A 26,461-nucleotide genomic window follows, 5' to 3' on the forward strand; every position below is an offset into this window, starting at 1 on the left:
AAAAACCTTTATTAATAAAATTTAGTGCATTTCATAAAACTCGGCTCATTTTGAAAATACCTGGTTCTGAGTTTGTTAAAAGCCATCGCAAATGTTTTGTCCTGAATTTGCATGTCACGAGCCACGTGAGCTGCGGTAGCCGTGCGGCCTTGAGTTTTTAAAAACGGCCAGTTGGCATCGCATTGATGATGTGGTTTTCTGAAATTCTGAACATTTCTGCACCAGACAGTCATCTTTTCATGGTTTGCAAGGTGGTTGCATTCCTGGAAAATTCAGTGTGTATTAAAACTGCCTAGGAGCATTGGGCTCATGGGTCCTAGGCTCAACATGCTAGAAGGGCTTTTCTTTCTTCCTTCCTTCCTTCCTTCCTTTCTTTCTTTCTTTCTTTCTTTCTTTCTTTCTTTCTTTCTTTCTTTCTTTCTTTCTTTCTTTCTCTTCTTTCTTTCTTTCTTCCTTCTTCCTCCCTCTTTTTCTTTCTTTCTTTCTTCTTCTTCTTTCTTTCTTTCTTTCTTTCTTTCTTTCTTTCTTTCTTTCTTTCTTCTTCTCTTCTTTCTTTCTTTCTTTCTTTCTTTCTTTCTTTCTTTCTTTCTTTCTTTCTTTCTTTCTTTCTTTCCTCCTTCCTTCCTCCCTCCCTCCCTCCCTCCCTCCCTTCTTTCCTTCCTTCCTTCCTTCCTTCCTTCCTTCCTTCCTTCCTTCCTTCCTTCCTTCCTTCCGATTTTATTTATTTGAGAGAGAGGGAGAGAGAGCATGCACTAGCTGGGGGTCTTGGCCCAGAGGGAGAAGCAGACTCCCTGTTGAACAGGGAGCCCGACGCAGGGCTCCATCCCCGGACTCCGGGATCATGACTGGAGCCGAAGGCAGACGCTTAACCGACTGAGCCCCCCCCAGGCGTCCCTAGAAGGGGCTTTTCACTTGCGTAGCTGTGTGGGAGGAACCTCACAGAAGGTAGATCAAGGGCAATTCTTTGTTGGGCTGGGTTGTTCTGCCCTTTGTAGGACACCCACCGCCCCAGATGCCCACCCCCTAAAGGCCATCTGTGCCACCCCCATTTATTAACCTGCCTTTTTTTTTTTTTTTAAAGATTATTTATTTATTTATTTGACAGAGAGAGAGACAGCCAGTGAGAGAGGGAACACAAGCAGGGGGAGTGGGAGAGGAAGAAGCAGGCTCCCAGCGGAGCAGGGAGGCCGATGGCGGGCTCGATCCCAGGACCCTGGGATCACGCCCTGGGCCGAAGACAGACGCTTAACAACTGAGCCACCCAGGCACCCCTTAACCTGCCTTTTTATCTTCTGTATATCTGATACTCTGACATCTTCGAGCCTCAGTGACCCTGGAGGGACTGTCCCCCAAGAGCTAGCCATTCCTAGAGATAGTAAAGGGCTTGCTTGTAAGCTCCCTTTTCATCTGCAAACCCAGCAGTCCAGAGCTACGCCCTGCCAGCCCCTCTGTAGGCTATTCTGTCCCCTGCCCTCATCGCCGCAGGGCTGGGGACCCAGGAACTAGGGACAGTCCCTATGCCCCAGAGCCTGCTCTCCCTGCCTCACCTGCTCCTTCCACAGAAGCCACGGTAAAGACTCTTGCCTGCATTCCCCTTTCCCTGTGCCTCCTGACGGAGCCTGGTGCTTCCCCGCCTGGCCCTGCCCGGTGCCCTGTACCCCCTTCTTCTGGGACCTGCATAGCAAACCTTCTTTTCAAAGGCTGGTTTCTTGATCTCTTGGCCTCCCCATGCCCAAATAATAATAAAACCTACAATTTAAAACACCCATTCACTGTGCCAACCAAAAGTACCCCCTCCCACATTTCTAGAACACCCTCTGGGAGAGTGTCAGCAAGTTGAGAATCACTGTTTGTAAGTCTCCGGCGGGTAGCAAGACCTCCCCAGCCCGGGCTGGGTGAGCAGTTTTGTTGTTGCTCTCTGCGTCCTTCTGTCTGTCTTGTCCGTGCAGCAATGGGGTGGGTCTTGGACCCCTGCATTTCTCACCCTGGTGTCTGAGCGGGAATTCCTTGTAAGGACCGGACCTCCTGGCCCACCAGGTTCAAGGTCAAGTGCAGATCCCTGAGGCTGTGCAGAGCTCCCCAGCAGACATCTGGTCCTCTCGAAGTCTTTTCGTTTTATAAACCCTTCTTTATGAGCTTCCAATTAAATTTGATTTCGCTCGATCTGTCTAGTTTCATTGACTTCTGCTTTTATCACTGTCAGGTTTTGGGGGCAATGCTAATGAGTTTCCTGGCCCGCACGAGCCAGCAGGCAGCTCCCCGGGAGGAGAAGAGCTCCATGAAGTGCAGGGCCTTTGCATATACAAATGGGCCAGTTACATATGGTAACGTGAGCAGGGTGCATGTGCTCGTTGAATGCACAGAAAGCACGTGTGGATTTACGAGCAAAAGCAAAGTGCAGAGGACTGCCTAGGAGCTGAGTGGCCACCCTGCTAAGGGATTTGGCAGCCTTCCCCTCTCCCCCATCCATTTACATTAATAGATTAATTAGCAAGACTTTAAAAGTGCAAAAAGATTAGAGCTGGGTTGGTTTAATTAGCAAACTGGCCGTTGATATTCAATTTGTTTCTAATTTCCATTTCCTGACCTGAATTTTCTAACTCTGAAAGGCCCCTCCTGCGTCTCCCGTCCTTCTGGTCCCTGCAGCCATGACCCCAGATCAGGTCTCACTGGACCTCCTGGGGACGGTCCCAGGTCCTTGAAACTCCTGTCCACGCGTCCAGGTGCCGCCTTGGCCTCCGCCAATGCAGACTTTGACCCCTCAGGACATGTGGATCCACCGCCCACTTGCCCGTCCAACAGGTGGCGCCCATTCACGCTGGCGATGTCAATGGCAGTGACCGATGGTCCCCGGAGCGGGATCCCTCAGCAGAAGATGGCTGCTTGATCTGCTTGATGCAGGGGCGGGAGGAGCAGCCACCAGCACTGGCCGAAGAGTCTCCTGCTGCTTCCGTCGGCTTCTCCCCTTTTATTTCTGCAAACGCAGCGTGCATGCCCATGGGCGGGGGCTCCTCCTTCTGCTCCCCTGCGCGTCTCCTCTCTCCTTTGAATCGAGGGCAACAGAGTATTCTCGCTGCTGCTGCTGCGGGCCTGTGTTCAGAGAGGCAGGTACCCACGGGGCTGCTGCATACAGCTCAGCAGCCTGTGTCCTTCCCCCTGGGTGGTGGGTGGTAATAGCTCCCTCACATCACGTGGTCGCAGGACCATGTGAGTGAACACAGGCGGGGCCCTGGCCAGTGCTGGAAGGGAGAGCATGTGGAATGGGACCGAACTATCCATGGGCTGCTCATCTCTTCCTGGCTAGGGGTAGTTGGTAGTTTGCTAGGGTCTTGGAGAACATTCTGCCTACTTGATGCATGTTTTCTAGGGCAGGCGTGATGGCATGGACCGCATGGCTTAAACAAGAGAAATCTAGTCTCTCCCGTCCTGGAGGTTGGAGGGGGTCCAAGATCCAGGCGGGTGCAGGGCTGGTTCCTACTGAGGACTCCCTCCTCCTCCCCGTGGCCTGTTGATCTGCCCGACCTCCCTGTTGGTGTCTTAATCTCTTCCCATAAGGACACCCGTCAGATTGGATGAGGGCTGACCCAGCGAGTTCATTTAACCTGAAGTATCTCTTGAAAGCCTTCCTCCAAGTGCCACCCCATGCTGAGCTACTGGGGTTAGGATGGCAACATGACTTTTGGGGGACTCAGCTCAACTCACACCAGAAGTGATGGCTAGACCGAATACCAGCCCCACACCCTCCTTCGCTTGTCCGTTCGGCTTTGCGATCGTGTCTCTGAATCTTTGGGTTAGCCTGGATGAGGGCGCCCATCTCTCCTTGGCTGGAGGGTCAAGTGTTAAAACGGTCTTCACGTAGGCCTTTATCTCTTCAGTCACTTGGAGGACTTAGGGTGCGCATCGAACCTAGGCTAGAATGGATGCGTTAAAGAGAATTGAGAGCTGTTAATAATTAAATCCACTTTCATTTCAACATATAATGAGGGCAAAGTGACTATTAAGTGGGCCGGAATAAATTTGGAGAGGACGTTTGAAGAATGTCGATGTTTCATATGGAAATGTTGGCATTATGTATTCTTCTTTGTAGATGTTTTAATGGATTAATTCCTTCCCGCTGTTAATCCGTGTCTAGGAACCATGCAAACATCAAAGACGGGACAAAAGAGTGACAGCTACATAATGGGGCAGCGGGGCTGGGGCAGAGCTTTACTCTGGGGAACATTCAGCAATCGTTCAACATGACTTTTATTTTCCCTAAATATCTGCTTGTTCACCGAACACCTGCTCTGAAGGCCTTCTCGGGAAGGCAGCTGTCAGGGGGCCCAGCAGTTGGCCATGGGTCAGGCTGAAGATGGAGCGTGAGGGCTCCCCACACGGCTAATACCCCGTCCCCCAGATTGTCACCAGGTCACATGTGGGATGTGCTTCAACACTTTAACATGGAATAACATCACGGATTAATTAGTGAAGACATTCTCGTACAGAATCTAACAAGGAGAAAGGAATAATTATACCGATTTTAACTGTATCTTATTTTTTAGGAACTTTCGGCTTAAGGAAACCGTGGTATTTTCCCTTTACCGCATCTTACTGGAAGAATTTGTGTGGTTTAGTGGCCAAAAGACCGCACGCGCCTGGTTCTGACCTGTCCTTCATCAATGAGCACTTTGACAATAAAGGTTTGTGAAGAGTCGTGGGATTAGATGTATGTTTCCCTTCTGCTCTGTTTTCCTTCTGTTTTTCACCCTGGTCGAGTCTCTGCAACTGTGTCCGCTGGCTGGGCTGGTCTTGGGCTCAGAAACAGAGCTAGGGGCCAAGTCGCAAGAAAGAACCCCCGATGATGTTGAGCCAGGGGACCAGAGCCCTGGGGTGTTACTGTCACCTGCTGTTTGCAGCCCCTCTGTGCGTGGGGTGCAGTCGTGCATATATTATATGGCCGCAAAATAAAGCTTCAGTTCCAGCATGAATTTGTGTGAGAAACAAAAGCAAAGGGGGACAGCTGCCCAGGGTAGTGGGCTGTAGAAATCGCCAAGTGTTTCACACAGGCTAGTGTCTCCGTCGTTGCTGTGAGAGCAAGACCATCACTGCCCCTTTCAAGTAAGGAGCGTGCTTCTGGGGAGACAGGGTGGGACCCGCATCCCTCTGTCCCACTGTGTGTCACTTACGTCTGCTCTTTCCATGAAAGCAGGACGTCAGGGGCAAGCTATAGACACACAAGCTCCCGTCACGATAGCTTATACCAGAAGTCAACATTGCAATGTATTTCTTTTTTTAAGATTTTTATTTATTTGAGAGAGAGAGCATGAGCAGGGGGAGGGGCAGAGGAAAGGGAGAAGTAGGCTCTCTGCTGAGCAGGGAGCCGGTGTGGGGCTCCATCCCAGGACCCCGGTATCGTGACCTGAGTCGAAGGCAGACGCTTCACTGACTGCACCACCCAGGCGTCCCCGAAATCAGCCATTTCATTTAAGTTTTGCCATTACGTGATTCGCCCCTTGGTCTTGGTAAGGAAGGGTTCTGAGGTGCCATGTGTGTTTCACATAGCTACAATTCAAGTCCACGGCAGGCCCCTGAACTGGTACCTGTGAGCATTATACTGGGGGCTCTCGGAGTCCGTCAGGATGAATCTGCCTCTTCTTCTCAGGGTCTTCGCTGCAGAACGGGGAGGGAAAGCCTGGAGGAGGCCCCCCGGGTGTCGCCCTGATATCCGTGACCAAGGAGTACGAGCCCCACAAGGCGGCTGTCCGAGACCTGACCCTCACCTTCCACAGAGACCAGATCACTGCCCTGCTGGGGACCAACGGCGCCGGGAAAACCACCGTCATGTGAGTCGCATTTCATCCTCGTCACACACGGGCTTTTTCGAACAATCTCAGTTCACCTGAGATTAGATTTTTTTCCCTACCTTTTCGTTTTGAGACAGAGGACAGACAGAGCCCCTCGCCGGAGCTGCTCCATGCTCTGGGTGGACGGTTACGTGGGGGGTCTGCAGCCCCCCACCCACGGCAAGGGCATGGGCTCTTATCCCTAATCCTTTTATTCCCTACAAGTAATACACCACAGTTTTACTGCAGTCTCTGAGAAGCCTACAACGCTTCTCACTGTCCTACCACTACGTTTAATTTTGCTCGCGTATCTGGGAAGATGACATTTGGCACGATGTCTGCAAATGTTTGAATCGAGTATTTTTTTTTCATGTTCTGCTTTTTGTGTGGTTGTGTTTTTCTGTGAAGGCTTGATTTTTGTTTGGGGTCCAAAGGCTCCAGATTTGATTAAAGAATCCAATCGCAGGATCCCAGGGGAATGACGACCTTAAAAGTTGAGGGTTCACAAAGCAGCCCCGACCTTGTTGGTTAAACCATGGATGTTGTCGAACTTGTCTTGCGAATAAGTCCATTTCTCTGTTGTTTTTCAGGAGGACTAAAGTATGCTTAGTTAAACAATGAAAAGGACTATTTGCTTCGAACTTCTCCTTCTTTATTTTTGAAGATTGTATTTATTTATTTATGAGAGAGAGAGAGTGTGTGCGTGCACGTGGGGGGAGGGGCAGAGGGAGAGGGAGAGGGAGAAGCAGTTGAGTGGGGAGCTGGACTCAGGACTCAATCACACAATCCTGAGACCCTGAGCGGAAATCAAGAGTCAGACGCTCAACTGACTGAGCCACCCAGGTGCCCCTACTTTGAACTTCTTTTTTTTTCTTATTTTATTTAAATTCAATTAACTAACATATAGTGTCTTATTAGTTTCAGGGGTAGAATGTAGTGATTCATCAGTTTTATATAATACTCAGTGCTCATCACATCACATGCCCACTTTAATGCCCATCCCCCAGTTACCCCATCCCCCACCCACCTCCCCTCCAGCAGCCCTCAGTTTATTTCCTATGATGAAGAGTCTCTTCTGGTTTGCCTCCCTCTCTGTTTTCATCTTATTTTATTTTTCCCACCCTTCCCCTACGCTCCTCTGTTTTGTTTCTTAAATTCCACATATGAGTGAAATCACATGATAATTGTCTTTTCTCTAATTGACTTATCCTACTTCGAACTTCTTGAGAAAAGTAGCAAGATAACATGCAGGAAGCTTCAGAAATCTCAACTAGAAGAGAAATCGGAAGGGGAAAAAAATGCTTTCTTCTTGGCTCGGACGCTGAACTGAGCTGGAGATCCCACTGAGTGTGTCTGCAGTGTTTTCACATTGGAAGAGCAAGCATTTAGTCGCACAGTGACTCCAAACGCCAGCGTCCCCCACCGTACTTTGGCGAGCACGCGTTTCTTACAAGCAAGACCTGGCGTTTAGACTTAAATTTGGAGTTTCTCTAGGTTTCGAGGTTCCCTGCCTGTGTTGCCTTGGGCGCGTGTCTGGGGCACGTCTGAGTCGCCCTGGGTGGTTTGCTGAGCTGCGACCCCGGTTTGGCTGGTATGCCGGCGACCACCGTGGCCGTGATGCAGAGCCCGTCTCCCCTCTTCATGCTTTCCTGTGTCCTCCCTGACCCTGGCCCCCAAGTGACCACAGATCCGAGGTTTGCTGCTGGAAAGGAGGCTGCCTTTTTTATAATGTCATGTAAACGGAATCAGGCCTGGCTTATTTCACTGCGCTGAGGCTTGGGGGCTCCCTGGTGGTGGTGACGGGTCCACTGCTGGCTCCCAGCGCTGGGCGCTGTAGAGCCCACAGCGTTTGTCCTTACGCCTGGTGTGGGTGGCAGGTGAGCGTATTTCCAGGTTTTCCTGGTTGTAAATGAAGCTGCTGTGAGCATCTGTGGACACGTTTTAACATCTTTTGCATAAGTACTTAGGGGTAAATATGCTATGTACTGTGGGGTAGGTATATGTATAGAAACATGAAAACGGTCTAAAACCTAAATAATAAATGTCCTGAGACGAGGCAGCAGAGCTAGGCAGTCCCCTGGCTTCCTTTGATTGGGTCGGACAAGTGAGATTCCGAAGAGGGCCGGTCGAGTGGTTGCGCATTGACGTGGACCGAGTGCGTGAGCATGGCGGGAGGCGAACCTGGCCACAGCGTTGGGTGGCCGGGCTTGCGTTCCACTTGGCTTCTGTCTGCTCACGAGGGCTTGAGTAACTATGCCATTTCCTTAGCAGTTTTTTAAAAGGATTATTTGTGTATTTATTTATTTGAGAGAGAGAGAGAGAGCATGAAGGGGGGAGCTGCAGAGGGAGAGGAAGAAGTAGACTCCCTGCTGAGCAGGGAGCCCCACGAAGGGTCAATCCCAGGACTCGGGGATCATGACCTGAGCTGAAGGCAGACACTTCACTGACTGAGCCCCCCAGGCGCCCCAAATATGCCGTTTCTTGAGCTGGTCTCCTTATCTGTAAAGCAAAGTTGGATTTATAACCTTAAACTCCCACGCATCTGGAACGGTCTCTGATAAGCATATTCAGGGGAGTGTAAACATTGTCATAAGCCCACATTTCCAATATGAAGCCAGCCAACATCCCGTGAAGCTCCTTCCCACTTGGGAATGAGGCCAGTGGGAGGTCGCCCGGAGCTGCCTGGCTTGCCGGGCTCAGGGGCCGCCTCCGCCTCTGTCCTCGGCTCATTTGTTTTCTCTGCCAGATCCATGCTGACGGGACTCCACGCTCCCACTTCTGGCACCATCTTCATCAATGGCAAGAACCTGCAGACAGACTTGTCGTCCATCAGAAGGGAGCTGGGCGTGTGTCCGCAGCAGGACGTCCTGTTCGACAACCTCACCGTCCGGGAGCACCTGCTGCTCTTTGCCTCCGTAAAGGCCCCGCAGTGGGCCTGGAAGGAGCTGCATCAGCAAGTCAGGAGGTCAGCACCCACCATGTCTTCGTCCTCCCGCCCTCTGCCCCGTAAGGTAGTGACGGGTATAGGAAGAGATGCTTTAAAAACATCTTTGGTGTCTTTATGAGAAGAAAACCCTAGCAAATTGTTCTTTTTTTTTTAGCGAGAGAGAGAGAGCCCAAGTGGGGGGACCAGGTAGAGGGAGAGAGAATCCCAAGCGGGCTTCATGCTGAGCACGGAGCCCGACATGGGGCTCAATCCCACAACCCTGAGATCATGACCAGAGCTGAAACCAAGAGTCGGATGCCTAACTGACTGAGCCACCCAGCCCCCGCCCCAAGCCAGCAAATAGTTCTTACCTGTGGAGTTAGGACACAGCCACCAGCACTGGGACTTTCAGAGAAGCTTCTCAGGGAAGACTCTGAATGGGTCTTGGCCTGTCCTCGGAGGGGGATAGGTGGGGATAGGTGGGCATAGGTGGGATTGTGAGGCCTGGGCTGCACGTGGAAGGTTGGTGTCTAGGGTATGGGTCTATGTGGGCGCCCAGAAATGAAAGAATGGGGGGTGGGCTGAGAACTGGCTGCAAGGAGCCTAACTGGTCCGGGGGGGGGAGGTCAAACTTCCTCATGCAAGCAGGTGCACATGGGTGGGGGGTGGTCAGCTGCAGCTCTGGAAGGCTTATCCTGTGACCCCAGAGCAGAGTGCACAGCCCTGGGAGAGACTGGGATCAGAGCCCACTGTGAGCAGGGCCCACGAGAGCCCGAGTGGTGGCCGAGCTGGGGGGAGGAGGGGTAGGGAGGACATCCCAGATTTGCAGACTCTTTGAAGTCAGGAGGATCAGGCCATGTCGAGCAGCTAGGTGTCCAAGTGGGGGAGGGGAGGGGTCCAGGTACAGCGCCGAATGCACCCAGAATGGAGAGCGGGTGCACGGGTCGGGGTGGGAAGGGGGGGTGAGCCAGGATGGGCCGGCGAGGCCAAGGAGACTCTCCCGTGGACCAGAGGGAGAAGTGGGGAACTGGAGGTCCCTGGGCAGAAGACGAAGTGGTGTCTCAGGGAGATGAGCTTGAAAGGGAGGGAGGGTTGGAGCTCAAACAGCAGCCCGAGTCAAGGACAAGGACGGCAGCCCTGTGGCAGCCCTAGTTCAGAGGCGGAGCTGTGGGTCTGCAACATAATGATAGCTGGGTGTGAAGAGTGTCCAGCTCGCGCTGGCTGTGCTCCCTCGCGGGGATGACTCTGGGTGCTTATTGTCACCTTGGAATATTTCTGCAAGCTTTACTCTTTCCAGTAAGTATTCACGGTCTGCATATGGTGAGGGTGAACACAGGCAGGGTTTTGGGTGTGAACTGTAAAATGTAGTCACTTTCACCTGGGTCGAAACTCACCTTGATGCTTCCGGCCCTGCCCCAGTGAGCAGAAGAGGGATACATTGTCTTAAAATTGTCTCGTATTTTATGACTGTTGGTGGTATTAATGCGAACTGAGCCTGGTGGTGAATTGACTTGCCACCCCATCCCGCCTTGCACATGGCCGCTGAGACCCCCCTGCTTGGCCCTCCCTCTGTCCCTAGTCAGCTCACACCTGCATACCCTTCTGCGAGGTTAACCTTCCTCCCGCCTGACCCCCCTCTCCACTGGGTGCTCGGGGTGGATGCCTCCATCCTGTGCTCCTGCAGCCTTCTTGTCTACCTGCCCAGACTGCTCTCCACGTGGTCCTCTGTTGGTGTGTTCAGGTCCTGTCCCTTCTCTGCCCACCGTCCTTCAAGGACTCCGTGTTTCAGAGGAAAACCCCAAGTCTCTGGCAACCAATAATAGCAGGACTGCATGGCCTTATGTGCCCGAGACTGTCCAGGGTTACCCCTGTTGTCCCAGATTCATTTTGAGTGCCCTTTTCACCCACAGACTCTTGTGTTTTGGATGAATTCAGTGCAAGACCATCGTCTGTATGGCTTGCAAGCTCTCCTGCTTCCCCTCCTCCTTCTCTCTTTCATCCCGCTGTTCTAGTCACACTGGCCTTGCTGCTGCTCCCTGAACACATCAAACAGCGTGTCCTGGCCTCAGGACCTTTGCACATGCTACTGCCTCTGGCTGGGCTGCTCTCGTGCGTCCCTGCCTGCCACGCTGCCCACGTCACTGCTCAGACAGTGTCGTACGAGGATCTCCCGTGCATCCTAAGACCTGTGCTCCCTCACCCTGGCTGCAGGTGGAGGTCCCAGATCAAGGTGGCGGCAGGGCTGGCTCCTCTAACTGGCGTGGACAGGGTACCTTCTCCGAGTCCTCATACAGTCTTCCTTCTATGTGAAAATGTCCGAGGTCCCTCTTCTTAGAACGACACAAGTCCTATTGGGTGAGGGGTCCACCCTAATGACCTCAGTTAACCTGAATTACCGCTTGAAAGACCCCATCTCCGAGTGTAGTCACACTCTGGGGCCCTGGGGCTTTGGACTTGACCATGTGGATTTGGGGGGGACACAGGTCACGCTCAACAAATGACACGGCCAAGGGCGGCTGGACGAATGTGCTGGAAGGGAAGGCTTGGAGCGGGGGATACCAAATTCCGCCACAGGGCTTCCTAAACCAGCAGGGGTGGGGCGTGAAGACCGCTGAAGGATGGCGTGATGACAGGCCACCCTGTTGTGTGGTCAAGGGCTGTGTATCACGAGGCAGGTGAAGGATGTCAGGAAGGTGCGTCGGGGGCCCCCATTCTGAGCATGGAGGAATCTAGGAGAGGTCATGGGTGGTGAGGCAGCAGGAGAGGTGCTCACCAAACATGGGGCGAGAGAAAAGGGGCAACTCATGACCTTTCCGATCTCTGCTCAGCCCAGTGCAATGTGGCACCGTGTCTTGAAAAGGAGAGAGCCAGTTTGGGAAGGGCATTGAAACAGGTCATGAGTGTGTCTCAGGGGCATGAGTTTGAGGTGCCGGACCACTACCATGGCTCCGAGGTCTCTCGGGGGGGTGGGGAAGCTGCTGAGGTTCAGGGCTGTGGGGCCACAGCTCGTATGGGGAGGCCAGGATTTGACCAGGGGCTTGGATGTGGGGGCTCTGCCTCCCCGCCCTCAGGCTGGCTACTCCGGGGCAGAATCTGGGATGCAGGCCTTGGAGAAGAGGGCATTTGTTGGCAGGGTGGGAGTGGGAGGGGGTTCTCAGCACATTCCTAGTGTTGCAGCTCAGACGCCTGTTAGGGGGACTCCAAGGGGCTGAAAGCAGCGCGTGCAGGTGACGGTGGCTTAAATGTGTACCCAAGAGCCTTGGTGGGCAGGCAGGCAGGTCGGCAAGCATGAGGTGGGAAGGGAGGTAGGCAGACAGGTGGGTGGGCCGGCAGGTGGGTGAGCGGGCAGGCCAGCACCCCAACAGCCTGTGGGACGTCTGGTGGGAGGAGCCCCGGCTCACCACGGAGCCCGCATCTGGACTGTCAGTCGTGAGGGGATCTTGCCTGAACAAGCCCATCTTCAGGCTAAGATGGATCCAGTTGCACACACGGAATCCCAGACAGCCAATGTCAGCTGGTATCGCAGACCTTGTCTTGTTGGTAATAAGAAACACAGCACAACAGGACCACACACCCGCAATATGGTGGAGGCAGGAATTGCTCAGGGCTCCGGATCTGAAGGCCGAGCGGCCGGGAACATTCATGCTGTGGTTGCCTTGACCACGTTGGAGAAAGGCCGCTGCTTCCCCAGAAGCTCACCCCCACCCCACCGCCCTGTCTCCCGCACCTGGAGGGAAACCCGCTGTGTGGCAGGCGGTATGGACAGATCCCATCTCTCTGGGGACACGCTCATATTCTGAGGTCATCTTACGTCTCTGGGGGTGAGCAGAGTCTGAACTGGACAGAGAGCCTCAAGGGACATGAGCCCGTAAAACCACAGATGTGCCACATGCTTTAGTCTCACGCTGGTTTCTTCCTTCTCTCCTCCGTCCAGGTTCACGTGGTTGGCAGGTCACGTGGGCATGCGGGACATTCTCTTCTGCAGGGGGGCTGGTTCGCCTCTCACTGCATCCTCAGGCGTGGCTGGTCGTGGTAATAACCACGCTCATGACAGCGGGGATGCGGACGTGCGGGGGAAAGCGTTTGTTTTGATGCGAGTCTGTCTGGCACGCCAGTGGACAATTCTGGAGGAATGGTTCATCGGGCCCGTACAACCTGGGTGTTTAAAAAACCGTCCCAGGTCACCACCTATTTAAATTTAAAAAATGCATCTATGCTTTGGGTCTCAGCAAACTCTGTGATTGAGCTTAAATCAGGTTCCTCACAACGCTATCCGGGGTTCATCATTTTGTTTTTTGGTGCCCTCAGTAGTTACCGGTGTGCTGCGTGTTACCTAGCAACGAAGCCAATTTGCACAGAAGCAACAGAGTGAGACCATGTTGTAGGATGGCACTTCTCAATTAGAGGGAGCGAGAACTGATAGCGAGGCATTTAGAGCGAGCACAGTCCAAATTGGGTCCCGTAGCAGTGCTCGATTTCGTAGGTTCGTTAACATGTGTTCCAAAGGAGGTGGGATCCCCGTTCAATCTTTAGAGTGAGTGTCTGTTAGGACGGCAAGTCATTCCTGTTTTGCCCTTAATTTGGCCCAGAGGAGATAAGAGAAGTCAGAAGAGGCGCTGTATCAGGCTTCAGTGGGGAGGTGTCATTAGGTGGTTGCATTGGCTCTCGGAGTTCTGGGGTGCGCATGGGGCTCCAGGCGTTCAATGGTGGTGAGGTCCTCGAGGTCCTGTGTGCAGGTGGACAAGGGAGGACAGAGGGTTGAGCGCTGGACACTTTGATAAAACAATGGAGGGGTGAGCAGGACCAGCCAGGAGGCGAGAAGGAGAGACCAGTGGGGAAGGAGAAGACAGGTCCGTGAAGGCAGAGGGACGGTCAGGCACATCGGGTGCTGTTCAGGGTCAAGTGCAATGAAGACTGAGGGATGACTTGTGGATTTAGGACATGGAGGTCATTGGTGAGCAGCCTGAAACAGGAGCCATTTTAGGAATGTGATGGGGACGAAGGCGTTCCTGGAGTCCGTTAAAGAGGCAGTGGAGGAAGAGGGAGCAGAGCGGGGACAGTATCAAGATGGACACGTGACGTCCGGAGAGGACGGATGTTTCAAGTACAGAGCAAGGGACTGAGGCACGTGCAGAGAAGGGTGACCTGCCCTGGAGCTGTCCTGTCTGCCGGGAACAGGGGAGGGCTGAGGAGAGCAGAGTTGGCTCAGGGGAGGTGGGAGGATGTGAGCAGAGCGTGGGGACATCACGCTCGTAGAGGAAGGGAGGGAGGGCCTGGCGTGCAGGGGACAGTGGGCCTCTGAGTGTGACGGGGTTGAGAGATGCCCACAGCTCGGCGGGGAGGGAATCCACTTTGGTCTGAGCGCGCAGGGCAAGGCTTGGGGAAGGCGCTGCTGACGGGCTTCTTGAGCAGTGAGGCCGATGTCAGAAGGGGAAGACAGGGATGAGTATCTGGAGAGTTGACAGGGCGCCATGGTGGAGAGTGGGATGCTTATTTGTGAGAGAAGAGTAGAGCCACAGAAGGAAGAGAAGCCTGGTGGGGGAGGCTTTCCTTGCACGGGGTGTCTGAGACCTAGAGCTCTTGCACTAAAAGCTCCCTGGGGGGGGGCAGAGGGCCGACTTTCACAAGAATGGCAGTTGGTAATTTGTAACGTTTCCCGCGAACTTGTCTGTCAGGAAGGCAGGTGGGTATTAACGTAGTACATATGGACCCACAGGCTTCTGCAGACCACCCTGTGGTCGGTGGAGCTGGACCTCTGCCTCCCCCCTCTGGCCCCACCGGCCCCCCAGCCATCCCACATGCTCTCAGCGTCCTGAGGAAATGTAGGTCCCTTGAGAAAACACTCATCTCCAGGGAGGAGATGAGTGTTTTCCAAAAACAGTCCTCGGTGGATCCTGCTGCCCAGGCCTCACCCGGGGCCCGTTGGTGGGAATCCACCTGAACCTCAGAAAGGCCACCGCGGCCGTGTCAGGACTCTCGAGTGTGAGCGGCTTCTGGGTCCCCTCCACGTATCCATGGCTCACCATGTTCTTGGCCGTTACCGGTCCTTATGGATGGACTGAAATCCGGAACGAAGCTTTCAGGCGTTCAGGGGGAAGAGTGACGGCTTTGTTCTTCTTCCAGAACTCTCCAGGAGGTGGAGTTAACGCAGCATCAGCACAAACAGACCCGTGTCCTGTCGGGAGGCATGAAGAGGAAGCTGTCCATTGGCATTGCCTTCATCGGCACATCGAGGACCGTGGTTCTGGACGAGCCGACCAGCGGAGTGGACCCTTGCTCGCGCCGCAGCATCTGGGACATTCTCCTCAAGTACCGCGAAGGTAGGAGCAGGGCGCCCCTCCATCGTGTCTTCTGGCGATACGGTGGAAGGAGCCAGGTTATATCCCCGTAAGGACACATTCCCTTTCACAGAAGAAGGAATTGTCACAAGAGTGTAGAGAGATCTGTTATTTTTTAACTTTTTAAAAAGATTTTTATTTATTTTGGGGAGAGAGAGCTCAAGCAGGGGGAGGAGCAGAGGGAGAGAGAATCTCAAGCAGACTCCCTGCTGAGCACAGAGCCCAACATGGGGCTCGATCTCATGACCCTGAGATCACCACCTGAGCCGAAACCGAGAGTCGGACGCTTAACTGACTGCGCCCCCCAGGCGCGCCCGAGATCTGTCTGTTCTATAACATCTCTGCTGGGCTAGGATTTGCTTACTTTGTGTCTGATCTCCCAAACGACTGTGACCCATGAAGGTAGACGTGATTTCTGTTGAAGTCGTATTCATCCAAATTGGGTGCCGTTCTGGAATCCCAGGTTGTTAGAACAGGTGTTCTAAGCTGGCATGTGGACCGAGCCTCCTCTCCTTCAGTGAGGGAAGCAGGGCCTGGAGAGATGGGTGTGTGGATGGCTCATGGCTTGAGAGGAAGCTCACTGAGCCACGGGCGGCTGCGGGCACCGCGCTAGGCCTTCCACATTTCAGCCGTTTGGTCCCATGTCTCCTGTTTACGCTTTGGGTGGGCAGTTGCTGACCCCCACCTGTGGCTCTTTCTCTGATCCTGACTGCTAAGAAGATTGGCATAGGTATTTCACGTAGAGACACTCGAATCTGGAAGACAGCGGCGGGAGTAGGGACACCTAGCTTGGTGCTGCTGGGCGACAGGAGTGTAAGAGGCAGGGTCACCACCAACTCTCCAGAAACTGCTTTGCTTTTTTTCTCTTACCTTTTGCCTATGAAACCTTCTGACTCTGCCTGGAGCCTCTGTCTCCCTGTGGGGGATGAGGATTTGCTGCCTAAGACATACAAAGAGAAAGGACCAGAAGGAAACCCCATGTTTCTCAGCATTCAGAGGGCCACGCCCAGAGGACTCAGGCCATCATCTCTGTCCTGAGGAGGAAGGGATGTCTCCATCTATCCCTTACATGTTATCAAAAGGCTGGGATCAGCGAGGAGGATGACACTGAGGAAACATGAAGAAACCCTCTTGTTCCTTCCTGTCCCAGGAACATAGGAGGGATGCAGACCCGGAAGACGGGGGGGGGGGGGGCGGGAAAATGGAGTGAGCCAATGTGACCTTCTGTTCCTTTCTGGGTATTGGCAGGGGTCGGGGGAGGGGAGGCACACCAGCAAAGCAATGTTGTGTCCATGCCATAGGCCCATGTGACTTCATGCAGCCTCACCACGGTCCCCGAGGCCAAGCAGAGCACTGGGACCCCGGCGGGCACCCACAGTTGGTGTCCCTCACATTCACTGGTCCCAGGCTTTGGCCCCAAGGAGGAGACAGGGTCTGCCAGGGAAGCCAGGGCAGAGGTTCAGGGCCAGCGGCCAGCTGGACCCAGGTGAGGCCCAGGGAGCAGGGGTGCTCTGTGCCCTGACCTGACCATTCGGGACCCTGCCTAAGCTCTGAAGGTCATCACCCCAAGATCACAGGATGCCGACCACAGCCCCAGAGAGCCTGACCCTTGCCCATTGCCATGAGATCACAAAGCCCTCCCTTCTCTTCTTGCCTACATGCCCGTCAGGGAGAGAAGTAGCAGAATGGGAACCCCTGAACCTTCTGTGCATGAGGCCCTGAGCCCCGCTGGAGGGGTAGAGGAAACAGATAAAGCTAATTTACCCTGCACTGAGTAATTCCTCTGCCATCCCGAGTCGGGGCGGATGAAGAGAACAGAAGAGAGGAGAAGTGGACCAGCCCATGGCTTCCGTTGTCCCTGTGTTAGTGGTCTCGGTACACATTAGATACCAAGCCTGCTACTCTCACTGATTTTAAAAGTCAGAGATGGAATCTTCCAGGCTCGACCGTCAGAACACTGAGTCATGAGCATAATAGTATCTTTCAACAGCAAATCCAATGCGATAAAAATCTCAGAAACAGACAGCTCTCTTCACATTCTGTTATAACTTAATTTCTCACTGTCCTTGGTCAGTGAGCAGTGATGTTGGTGTTTGGAGGGCTAGTCAGTAAGGTGTAAGCGGATGACATAGGCGGGACCACAAGCAAAATAGATTCTCAAGAATCAGGATGGATGGCTGTTTCTGGAAAGAACCACAGACCTCCAGGTATCTGTGATACAGATCTGAGGACTGGACAGAATCTTGCCCTGCTGAGTAGAAGGAGGGTTCCCCGTGGGCACACTGGTGTGCGCGGGGCTCAGTCTACCTGGGATTTGGTCGTGTGTTCCCTCCCTCCTGCGACGTGCAGCACTGAGCGCTTGATTGGGACAGGCCTCCCTTGGAAGAAGGAAGGAAGGGAGGAAAAGATGCTGGAACAAATTAGCACAAAACTACTGAATTCTGCTCACACTCCTGCCGCCCATGCCTGCGTGACCCTGCAGAAATGATCATATCCCTCTGGGCATCAGTGTTCTCGCTTGTAGGATTTCCGGAGAAGGAGGGTACTGTGTACAGAAGTATATGGCTTAGGACCTGCTAGGTGGGTGCTCGGTCAATGACAGTTTATTGTTACTGTTATTAAAATAGACAAGAGGGGGCCTGCGTGGCTGAGTCAGTGAAGCGTCTGCCTTCGGCTCAGGTCATGATCTCAGGGTCCTGGGATCGAGCCCCACATCGGGCTCCCCGCCCAGCGAAGAGTCTGCTTCTCTCTCTGCCTGCCGCTCCCCCTGCTTGTGCTCTCGAACTTTCTCTCTGTCAAATAAATAAATAAAATCTTAAAAACAAACAAACAAACAAACAAAAAAGCAACAATTGTTTCTGCAAAAGGTGGTCACTGGGCTCCTTGAGGTGTGTTCCTGGGGTGGCCCGTGGCTCGCATGCCCGCCTGCCCATCTCCCAAGCCCACTGGCTGTGGTCAGGGTGGCTGCTGCTGTCCTATCACGCGTGATGGGTGAGTGTGCGGGGTCACATCATCCGTGACCCTGGAGGAAATCAGCACAGACCGTGACCACTTGCCCTGCCTTAATCAGATGCAGTGGCCGCTTCCGTGGAATGAATAGAGCCTTCCCCTTAAGTGGCCATGAGATTATTCTCTGAAGACCTGTGAAGGGGCTTGAGTATCAGAGGAGAGACAGAGATGCCCTCCCAGCATTTTTTTTTTCCTCCTCCACGGCACGTGGTGTTTCTGCCCCTCTGCGTCACCCTCTGCGCATGGCCCTGGCCCCTGTGACTCACCAGGGGCTGGAGGATCTGTAGAAACAGCATAAAAGCCCCAAGGGCACCGGCAGAGGAAGAAGCATGGCCTCCAATCTGTGGCTAAGTGACTTCTGCGCGTCTCAGTTTTTTCCGATGTGAAAATTAGCGATGGTCTTTAAATCGTCTCCGTGCCCCCCCCCCCCCCCCCCCCGGGATGATCGCGGTGCTGGCTCTGACGCCTGCTGTGTCGGGACACAGGTCGGACAGTCATCTTCACAACCCACCACCTGGACGAGGCGGAGGCTCTCAGCGACCGTGTGGCCTTCTTGCATCAGGGCCGTCTGCGCTGCTGTGCGCCCCCCTTCTGCCTGACCGAGGCCTATGGCCAGGGGCTCAGCCTGACACTCACCAAACAGGTAGGAAGCTGGAGCAAACCAGCAAATATTGATTCTGCCCCCAGTCCAGTCCCTGACACTGCCTGAGTCCAAAAGGAGGCCCGGTTTCGGCAGGAGGCCCTTGGAGGCTGGGGACAGGTGCAGGAAGGCGTGAACCTGAACAGGAAGGAAACAGAACATGGTGGCCGTGGTGTTTGTGCAGTGGGCCCTGGAGCTGGGGAGGCGGGGGCCCGGCCACGGGGCTCCCGGGGGTTAGAGACGGGGGAGGCTGAGCTGATGGCAGTCACTGGTGGCCGTGGACAAGGGGCTTACGGTGGATGGGTGGGCGAGAAAGGGAGTCGGTAAGTGGGTTGAAGCCTCTGGGTGCAGCGCCCAGGATGCTGAATAAATCCCCCTGGGCTGAGCGGGGCAATGAGCCCCTGTGACCACGGCGCATTTTGACTGAGAGGAACCAGACGGGGGTCAGAAGCCCCTGATGGGTAACCCACGTCCCATGTCTGGCCAGGCAGCATCATGGCCCAGATGCTCTAGGAGTATTTTTCTGACAATGAGGGTCCGTCTAGGAGGCTAAAGCTGTACGCGGATGCAGCAGGGACCTGCGGGGTGAAAGGTCAGAGGTCCCATCAGCCGGGGGTGGGGCAGAGGGGGTTTGGGGTGGGGTCCAGGGGGTGTGGGCTCTGAGTCGAGCTTACTCTCTGACTTGGGGTATCTCGTTGTCCCAAGGTGGCTCCTTTCCTCTATGGGGGGGAATCCTTGTCTCCCCTTTAAGAAGACCCAGCCCCGTGTCCTGTAGTCCAGAAGGGATTGTCCCCAGGAGCAGGGGGGTACGTGAGTGCAGCCCTCCCCAGGCCTGCCGGACGTGCCCGGTAACGGAGCCCAAGACGGGCGTGGGAGGCTCGCCTCGCTCGGAAATGTACGATCCTGGGGCTTAAATGCTACTTCTCCCTTCGCTGCTTTGCATGGGAATTTCAAATGTGAGATCGGATGATGGAAATTTGGTGTTTTGGGAGTAAGGTTCCTCACTTCCTTTTCTGGGCTAGAGTCCTGTTCTGGAGGCTGACGACCCGAAGGACATCGCCCGAGCCACGTCTCTGATACAGACTTACATCCCGCAAGCGTTCCTCAAAGCCAGCAGCGGCGGGGAGCTGGTCTACGGCGTCCCCAAGGATGCGGACAGGGCCTGCTTCAAAGGGCTCTTCCAGGCCCTGGAGCAGAACCTTCACAGTCTGCACGCGATGGGCTTCGGGATTTCGGACACCACGCTGGAGGAGGTACGGAAGGCCGCGCGAGCCCGCGGTCATTAGCGGCTCAGTGCCGGGGTGCGGGCGAGGCAGCGGGGAGGGCACGTGAGGGAGAACACGGGTCGTTTTCTCCATTTCCAGGTTCTGATCGGTGCCGGGCAGCGTGCCAGCCAATGTGCAGTGTTGCACGTCCCGTGGATCGCTAGCGCTCTCTAAGGGAAATGTGCATTTTTAGTTTTGAGAACTTTGATGTCTTTAGGAGTCATTAGAGGTCCAAACACTTGTCAGTAGTCGGGGGTTGGCTGGGCCGTGTCATCTCATCTGGAGGCGCTCTTGACTTCCTCCGTGGACCTGCCTCTGCGTGGGCGCCCACAGTCCCACGCTGGCCCGTGGAGGAGGGGTGCAGCAGGTCAAGCTCATGAACGCTGCTGGCTCTCCGTGAGCCCCACACCGCCCTCAGCACCTCTTTCCGGTCTCGTGGGGCGGAGCTGGCTGACATCCCCTTCTCGGTGTGGTTTCTCGGCAGTGTGCGGCCAGTGGGAGGCAGAGCCAGGCATTTCCTCTGGGAGGAGGTGGCCAGGGGTGTACAACCAAAGACAAGCCGGGTTTGGGGGCCTCGAGGTTGGCTGAGCCCCAGTCGAGTTCTAAGTTTACATCGTTATTGTTACAGAAAGTGCTGCAGATTTGGAATAAAAATCCAGTGATGCTGGGGCACCTGCGAGGCTCAGTTGGTTAAGTGTCCAGTTCTTGATTTTGGCTCAGGTCATGATGTTAGGGTCGTGAAATTGCGCCCTATGTCACCTCTGTGCTGAATGTGGACCCTGCCTAAGATTCTCTCTCTCTCTCCCTCTGGCCCTGTCACCCGCATAATTTCTCTCTCTCAAAACATAAAAATCCAGCGATACAAACTAAAATTTTAAAATCAGGGAAGATCTTGGACCCCTGTCTCTTTATGAGTCCTGAATAGTCACAGGGGCCAATAAGCATTGTCGTTAGTAGTTGGCACAGAGTCTGAAACAGAATTAGCAACCTTACATGAGAATTAAAATATCATGGCTTTTAGAATGCCAGAGCCTGAGCTTTGGGCCGTATTTTGGACAGGATTCGGGGGCTGGAGACACATCGCCCGGGGAGCTTTGTGAGAGAAGAAACAGCCACGTGTGTGTGCTTTGCCGTTGGCCCAAGTGGACGGTGCCCATGTAGCTTTTGTCTGAAACAAAATGGTCATGAAAGGTTGTAAAACGTAACGAGATTTACCCTATTTCAAACTGTTTTTGTATTGTTATTTTTCCTGTATTAAGGGGGAGGCTCAGAGAGGCTGGCTTCTTTACCCCAAACCACACAGTTCATCAGCGGCAGCAGTGCCCCGGGACGGAGGTTGCCTGGCAATGAGGCAGGGTCCCTGAACGTGCCTGTGACTCTGTGGGAGGTGCTGTCTGTGTGTCTGTTTGGCTCACCTGCTCTCCAGCAGCACCCAGTACGATACCCCACGCGAGCAGTTACTTAATAAATACTTTCCGAATGAACTTCCCAAGATACGTCCACTCCGGGAAGAGAGCACTGTAGTAGAAAAGATGTGAGCTTTGCCCCAGCCGGTTCCAATCCAAATCCGTCTCCCTTCCAACGCCAAGGACCTTGGATAAATCACTCAACTCGCGAGAGCCTAAGGGTTTTGATCTTTGAAATGGAATAATTCGAGCAGTTTACTTGGTTATTCCGGAATTGACAATAATATGCAATGCTTGCAACAAGCCAGTCAGAAATGGTAAAGATTCTTCCTGCCCATGGAAACAGAGTGTGAAATGGTTGTCATAGCTTTGGAGTGACAGTGGAGCGAAGTCGTATCTTCTGCAGGGATTTTGGTCAGATGCCAGGGCCCCCTGTGGAAGACCAGGAGACCGGGGAGTTTCCAAGCCCCTGTCCCTCGATGGCGTGAGGCAGGGTGCATCTGGTGTTCCCCGCGGATGTGGGTGCACAGCACCGCAGCTCACTGATCACTGGCTCAGATGGGCCATGCCACACCCCGGCTGTCACCGTCTTCTGAACTCTGGGTGACAAACTGGCTACTAGGCCAGCAAGCTGGCAACCACGATGGCTGGGGACTTGGGAATCACCGTTTTCCTGCAGACAGAGATATGCCTGTGAGAGTTATGTTGCCAGTTTGGGTCACTTGGAAAGGAAAAAGAAAATGATTTTTTTTTTAGTAAAATAGGAAAGAAAGGCATCAGCTGCACCTGAAAAAGGGGAGAAGCTTCATCGAGAATAATTTCCTTTGGGTTGAGAGGCGAGGGTGTTGCCGGTGAAGCCTAGACTTGCCTCGTGCTGGCGTCTGTCTGGGTCTGCCGTCGTTCCCATTTCCCACACGCTGTTTGCACTGACGGAGTGCGTTCGTGGCCCATGTGGTTCGCTACCCTGAGAAGAGGGTGGAGCTGCCTGAGGGAATAGGGTCACCTTTTGGACCAGACACACTTATCGGTAAAATAACGAGCGTTCACCTCCAGCATTTGTACACTTGCGTACTCACATAGTGAAAAATGGTGAGGGGGTCTTCGTGTTCCGTGGGGATGCTTAGCATTTAAATGCTTTGTTAACCATTATGCAATCAATAATTCGGGGCAAAACGTATGCTTACAGAGAGGCTTCTTAATAGCTATAGTGTATATAAGATACCTACATAGTCTTCTTAGTATTGCTTTTCCTCCCTCCTTCCACCCTCTCTTCCTCCCTCCTCCCTTCACCCCTCTCTCCTTCTCCCGTGACCCCTCCCTATTCTTCTCATTCCCCCTCACTCCCCTCACCCCTCCTTCTCCCCTCCCTCCCTCTCCCTCTTCCTCTCATCCCTCCCTCCCTCTCCTCACCCCTTCCTCTCTCTATATTTCCTCCCTCCCACCCCCTCCTTCCTTACTGTCAAATGATCAGGTCTGGTTGGATTTCCAGCCACAGCCTTGGATTAAATCAAAGAAACTTCTGGGCCGGGAAAGGTGTCAGCTCTGCCTTCCACTCATTTTTGTATGCTTGTAAAGCTCCTTTTATCTGTCAGAATCTTTTTTAAGTCACTCATCTCCTTTATAGGCATTATTTCAGTAAAAGCTAGACAAATCAATGGGACATTGACTTAGTGGGGCCACAGAAAGCTGCCACTGCTGAGCCCGAGGGGCCAGTGAGGCGGCCTCTGTCACCGTCGACCGTGGCCAGTCTGGCTGATGCAGGACACCGGGGGCCACTGACGCCTTCAACATTAGGAATTCTTAACTTCTGACAGGGTCTAGTGGAAGTAGAAACTGAGGTCTTTGTAGTTGCTACACTGGGGTGGTGATAACTGCCCCGCAGGGTGGCCCTCAGAGGTTCTGGCTGAATCCAGGGGTTTCAGAGCCCTGGGTTGGAATCCTGACTCCAGGCCATTGGCCGAGTGTGTCCCTGGGAGCCACAAAGAGCCACAAGGTGAGGCTGGTGGAAGGGGCTTCTGGTGCAGCCTGAGGCGCTCCGGTTTGACGGGGGAGCCAGTGAAATGTCCAGGAGCTGACCGTGGAATCATCCCCGGAGCTGGGTGGCACTGGGTGGTGTTCCTGTGTCCTGGGCTCCTGCCCCCCTTCCCGATGGGGGACTCCCCTGGGGCCTCTGCGCCCGTGGACAGCTCTGGGGCTGGGAGCTGGCTTTGTGTGGGGTCCGTCCTTCCCTCACCACGACTCAGTGACAGCATGTGCTGGCCCCGCCTGCCCTGGGGCCCCCTCCTCCCTGGAGAGCAATGTGTCTCGCTGCCATGTTCCGGATCTTAAGTCTGATTCGAAATGTGTCTGCATATGCCACTGTTTAACGGGAGCAACCCAACTAACGATATTGATCTTAAGCCGGGTCGATTTTCCCCATAACTGTTGGTTCTAATGGCTACCTGATTTCTGTTGTAAACGGCTTCCAGCATCGAGTTCCTCCTGCAGGTGCTGAGGGCAGTGGGGGCTGCCAGGGTCGGGGGAGTGGCCCGGAGGTGGGTGGGTTGAATTTGGCCACTACAGTCAGGGCGAAGCTGGATGAGTCATTTGGGCTGGAACGCCACTCTTCTCATCGATGACATAGAAATTTCTTCTCTAACTTTCTCACATGGTGTCTGTTTGGATCTGATAATGCGATAATTCTGAGAACAGATAATAAACAGCAAGAAATCATGCAAGCGTGAGGACTTCTCAGGAACCCTCAAACACTGCTGTTTTAATCCAGAATACCCGTGCATTGGTATATTCAGAAATTAAACATTTCTGTATCTTAGTGCTTCTATATTTTTAATGTTATGGCAATGTTTCATCATGGCATAACTTCTGAAAATTCTTTTTCTTGAAGATTTAATTTTTAAGTATTCTCTACACCCAACACAGGGCTCGAACTCACAACCCAGAGATCAGGGATCACAAGCTCTACCTACTGAACGGGTCAGGCGCCCCCTGAAAATTCTTTTGATGCTAATTCCTTAAATATCCCTATTTCGGATATATATTTGCTTTTCTTCTCCAAAATAGTCTTACTTACACCCATTGATGCACCTTTTGGAAATTTCTTAATCATCCTCCTCTTTGCCCCCCTTTAAAAAAATGTCTTTATTCTTAATTGATGAAATTGCATACAGTCAAATCCATTCAGTAAGTTTTAGCAAAGGCACGGGGTCGTGGGACCATCAGCACCAACGAGAGGGATTCCATGCTCGCCCCTTCTTCAGGGAATAATTCCTTCGTTCCACTTGCTTCTCTGCCACCTGCTTGTTCTTTCCCCAGATTCCCCCATCTCTTGTCCTTGGTGTTAATCACCCCAAAAGAAGCCCAACCAGAAGGAACAGCTGTTCAGTGACTTGGGGGACTTCGCAGGTGCTTCTCCGATTTCCTGCAGTCGCTTCCACTTACTTGGTGCAAGCTTTGTGCGAAATAGGTGCTAAACAAATATCGGTTGGTTAGAGCTCGCGTAGCTTCCTTTTCTCTTGCACAGGCGCAGATGTTCAAAAAGAAGGTATCCGTCTTAAGGGCAACAGTAAACAAAGCAATTTAACAAAAGATGATACTCTAGTGTATTTGGACTTCTTTGAGAAAGGTGTCTTCAATTGGAAATAGATTAAGCCATTTAAAAACTTTCTTCTGTTTGATGACGTCTCTAAAATACCTAGGCAGCCAATTTTGTCTTTTTACACTGGGCAGGGATTGACTTTCTCGTCCTGTGTCTGTGAATCAATCTGCAGGGAGCATGGCTGTGAGCACATCGCGCGTGCTCCCCCTTTGTTCCCGTGGGTGTCCCCGACGACGCTATAGCAGGTCCGTGGGGCGTGCTGGGACACCCCCAACGCTGCAGCTACAGGTGCAGGTCTCATTTTGAACCACAGTAAATTTCCTTGTGATTCAGGGCCCCTAAAGGGGCTCCCACGCCAGTGAGGCTGAGACGTAAAACCCTGATCCTACAGGTACCATGTGTGTCCCACGGAGGAATGTTTCCTTGGTATGGCCGGGGGACCAGGGAGAGCTGGAGCCCTCTCCCCCCAACCCCCCGCCTGTGCACGTGCACCGAAAGTACATTTGCAGCCCGCTCTGGAGCCAAGGCAAAATCTTGGTGTCATGCAGATGGAGTGATTTTTAGATTTTTAGTGGTATCTATTTTTTTAATAGACTACTTTTTAGGGTGGTTTTAGGTTCACAGCAATATCGAGCAGAAGGTACAAAGATTTCCCGTATGTCTCCTGCCCATCCCCCACAGAGCCTTCCCAATGATAAACATTGCAGTACGTGTTTAATAATTGCGACATTTGAGCCTGCCTGTGTGGGACAGGCCGTTTCTTCCCATCCAGACTGGTACGTTCTGTGTAGTGGGTTCCTTTCGTGCCTCCGTCAAGAATGTTCTGGATGTCAGTCGCTTGGGTGCACGGGCTCAGACGCCCGCATCCTCCGAGGGGGACGACGATTTCTCAGAACAAAGGATTCCTGTGCAGTCCTTGCCTTCAAGTTTCGATTGTGCCTGTCCTGTCCCGAGGTGCAGAAGCCTCCAGTCCGGGGTTGCGAGTTCGGCGCTTACGTGTCTCCTCACTCCCCGTCCTTCTGCAAGAATGCCTGCTTCTGGGACATTGGTAACCTCAGTGTTTCTGCAGAATCCAGAGCAGCCCTTTTGCACCGTGAGCCCCATGCGGGTTTGTCCTCGTCACAGACCAGGTTCTGCGTTTGGAGCTGGCATCTCACAGGAGTGGCGCGTGGCTCCTGGCTTCCGACCTCCCGGTGCGTGAGACAGGGTCTGTTCCATGGGGCAGCGAGAACGTGGCTGGTCCAGGTCCACGGCACCTGCCACGCTTTCCACTCTGAAGCTAATTTTCCTTTTCTCTTTATTATTAATTATTTTTTGAGGACGCACCTTGAGATTCTTTCCATTTCCTCGCCACGCTGGTTTGGGCCCCTCCCCTGCCCCTGGCCTGAATCCATTAGGACCCTGACGTTTGCCGGCTGGTGGGTCCTCCCAGTCTGTGACTCCTTCTGCATTTCTTCGTT

At 53.4% G+C, this 26,461-nt stretch overlaps 1 protein-coding gene across 1 annotated transcript in view; it reads left to right on the plus strand.

Moving 5' to 3' along the window:
• ABCA13 (ATP binding cassette subfamily A member 13) overlaps positions 1–26,461 on the plus strand; it is a 368,906-nt gene that overhangs the window by 164,712 nt on the left and 177,733 nt on the right. The window contains exons 36-41 of the mRNA XM_087861234.1: positions 4,542–4,679; positions 5,642–5,822; positions 8,569–8,787; positions 14,872–15,068; positions 18,581–18,738; positions 19,758–19,988. Of these exons, the coding sequence (XP_087717360.1) occupies positions 4,542–4,679; positions 5,642–5,822; positions 8,569–8,787; positions 14,872–15,068; positions 18,581–18,738; positions 19,758–19,988 (1,124 nt within the window). The remainder of the gene's footprint in view (positions 1–4,541; positions 4,680–5,641; positions 5,823–8,568; positions 8,788–14,871; positions 15,069–18,580; positions 18,739–19,757; positions 19,989–26,461) is intronic.

Source organism: Ursus americanus, chromosome 3 (genome assembly GCF_024610735.1).
Source record: "Ursus americanus isolate L20-20 chromosome 3, mUrsAme1.1.p, whole genome shotgun sequence".
NCBI lineage: Eukaryota > Metazoa > Chordata > Mammalia > Carnivora > Ursidae > Ursus > Ursus americanus.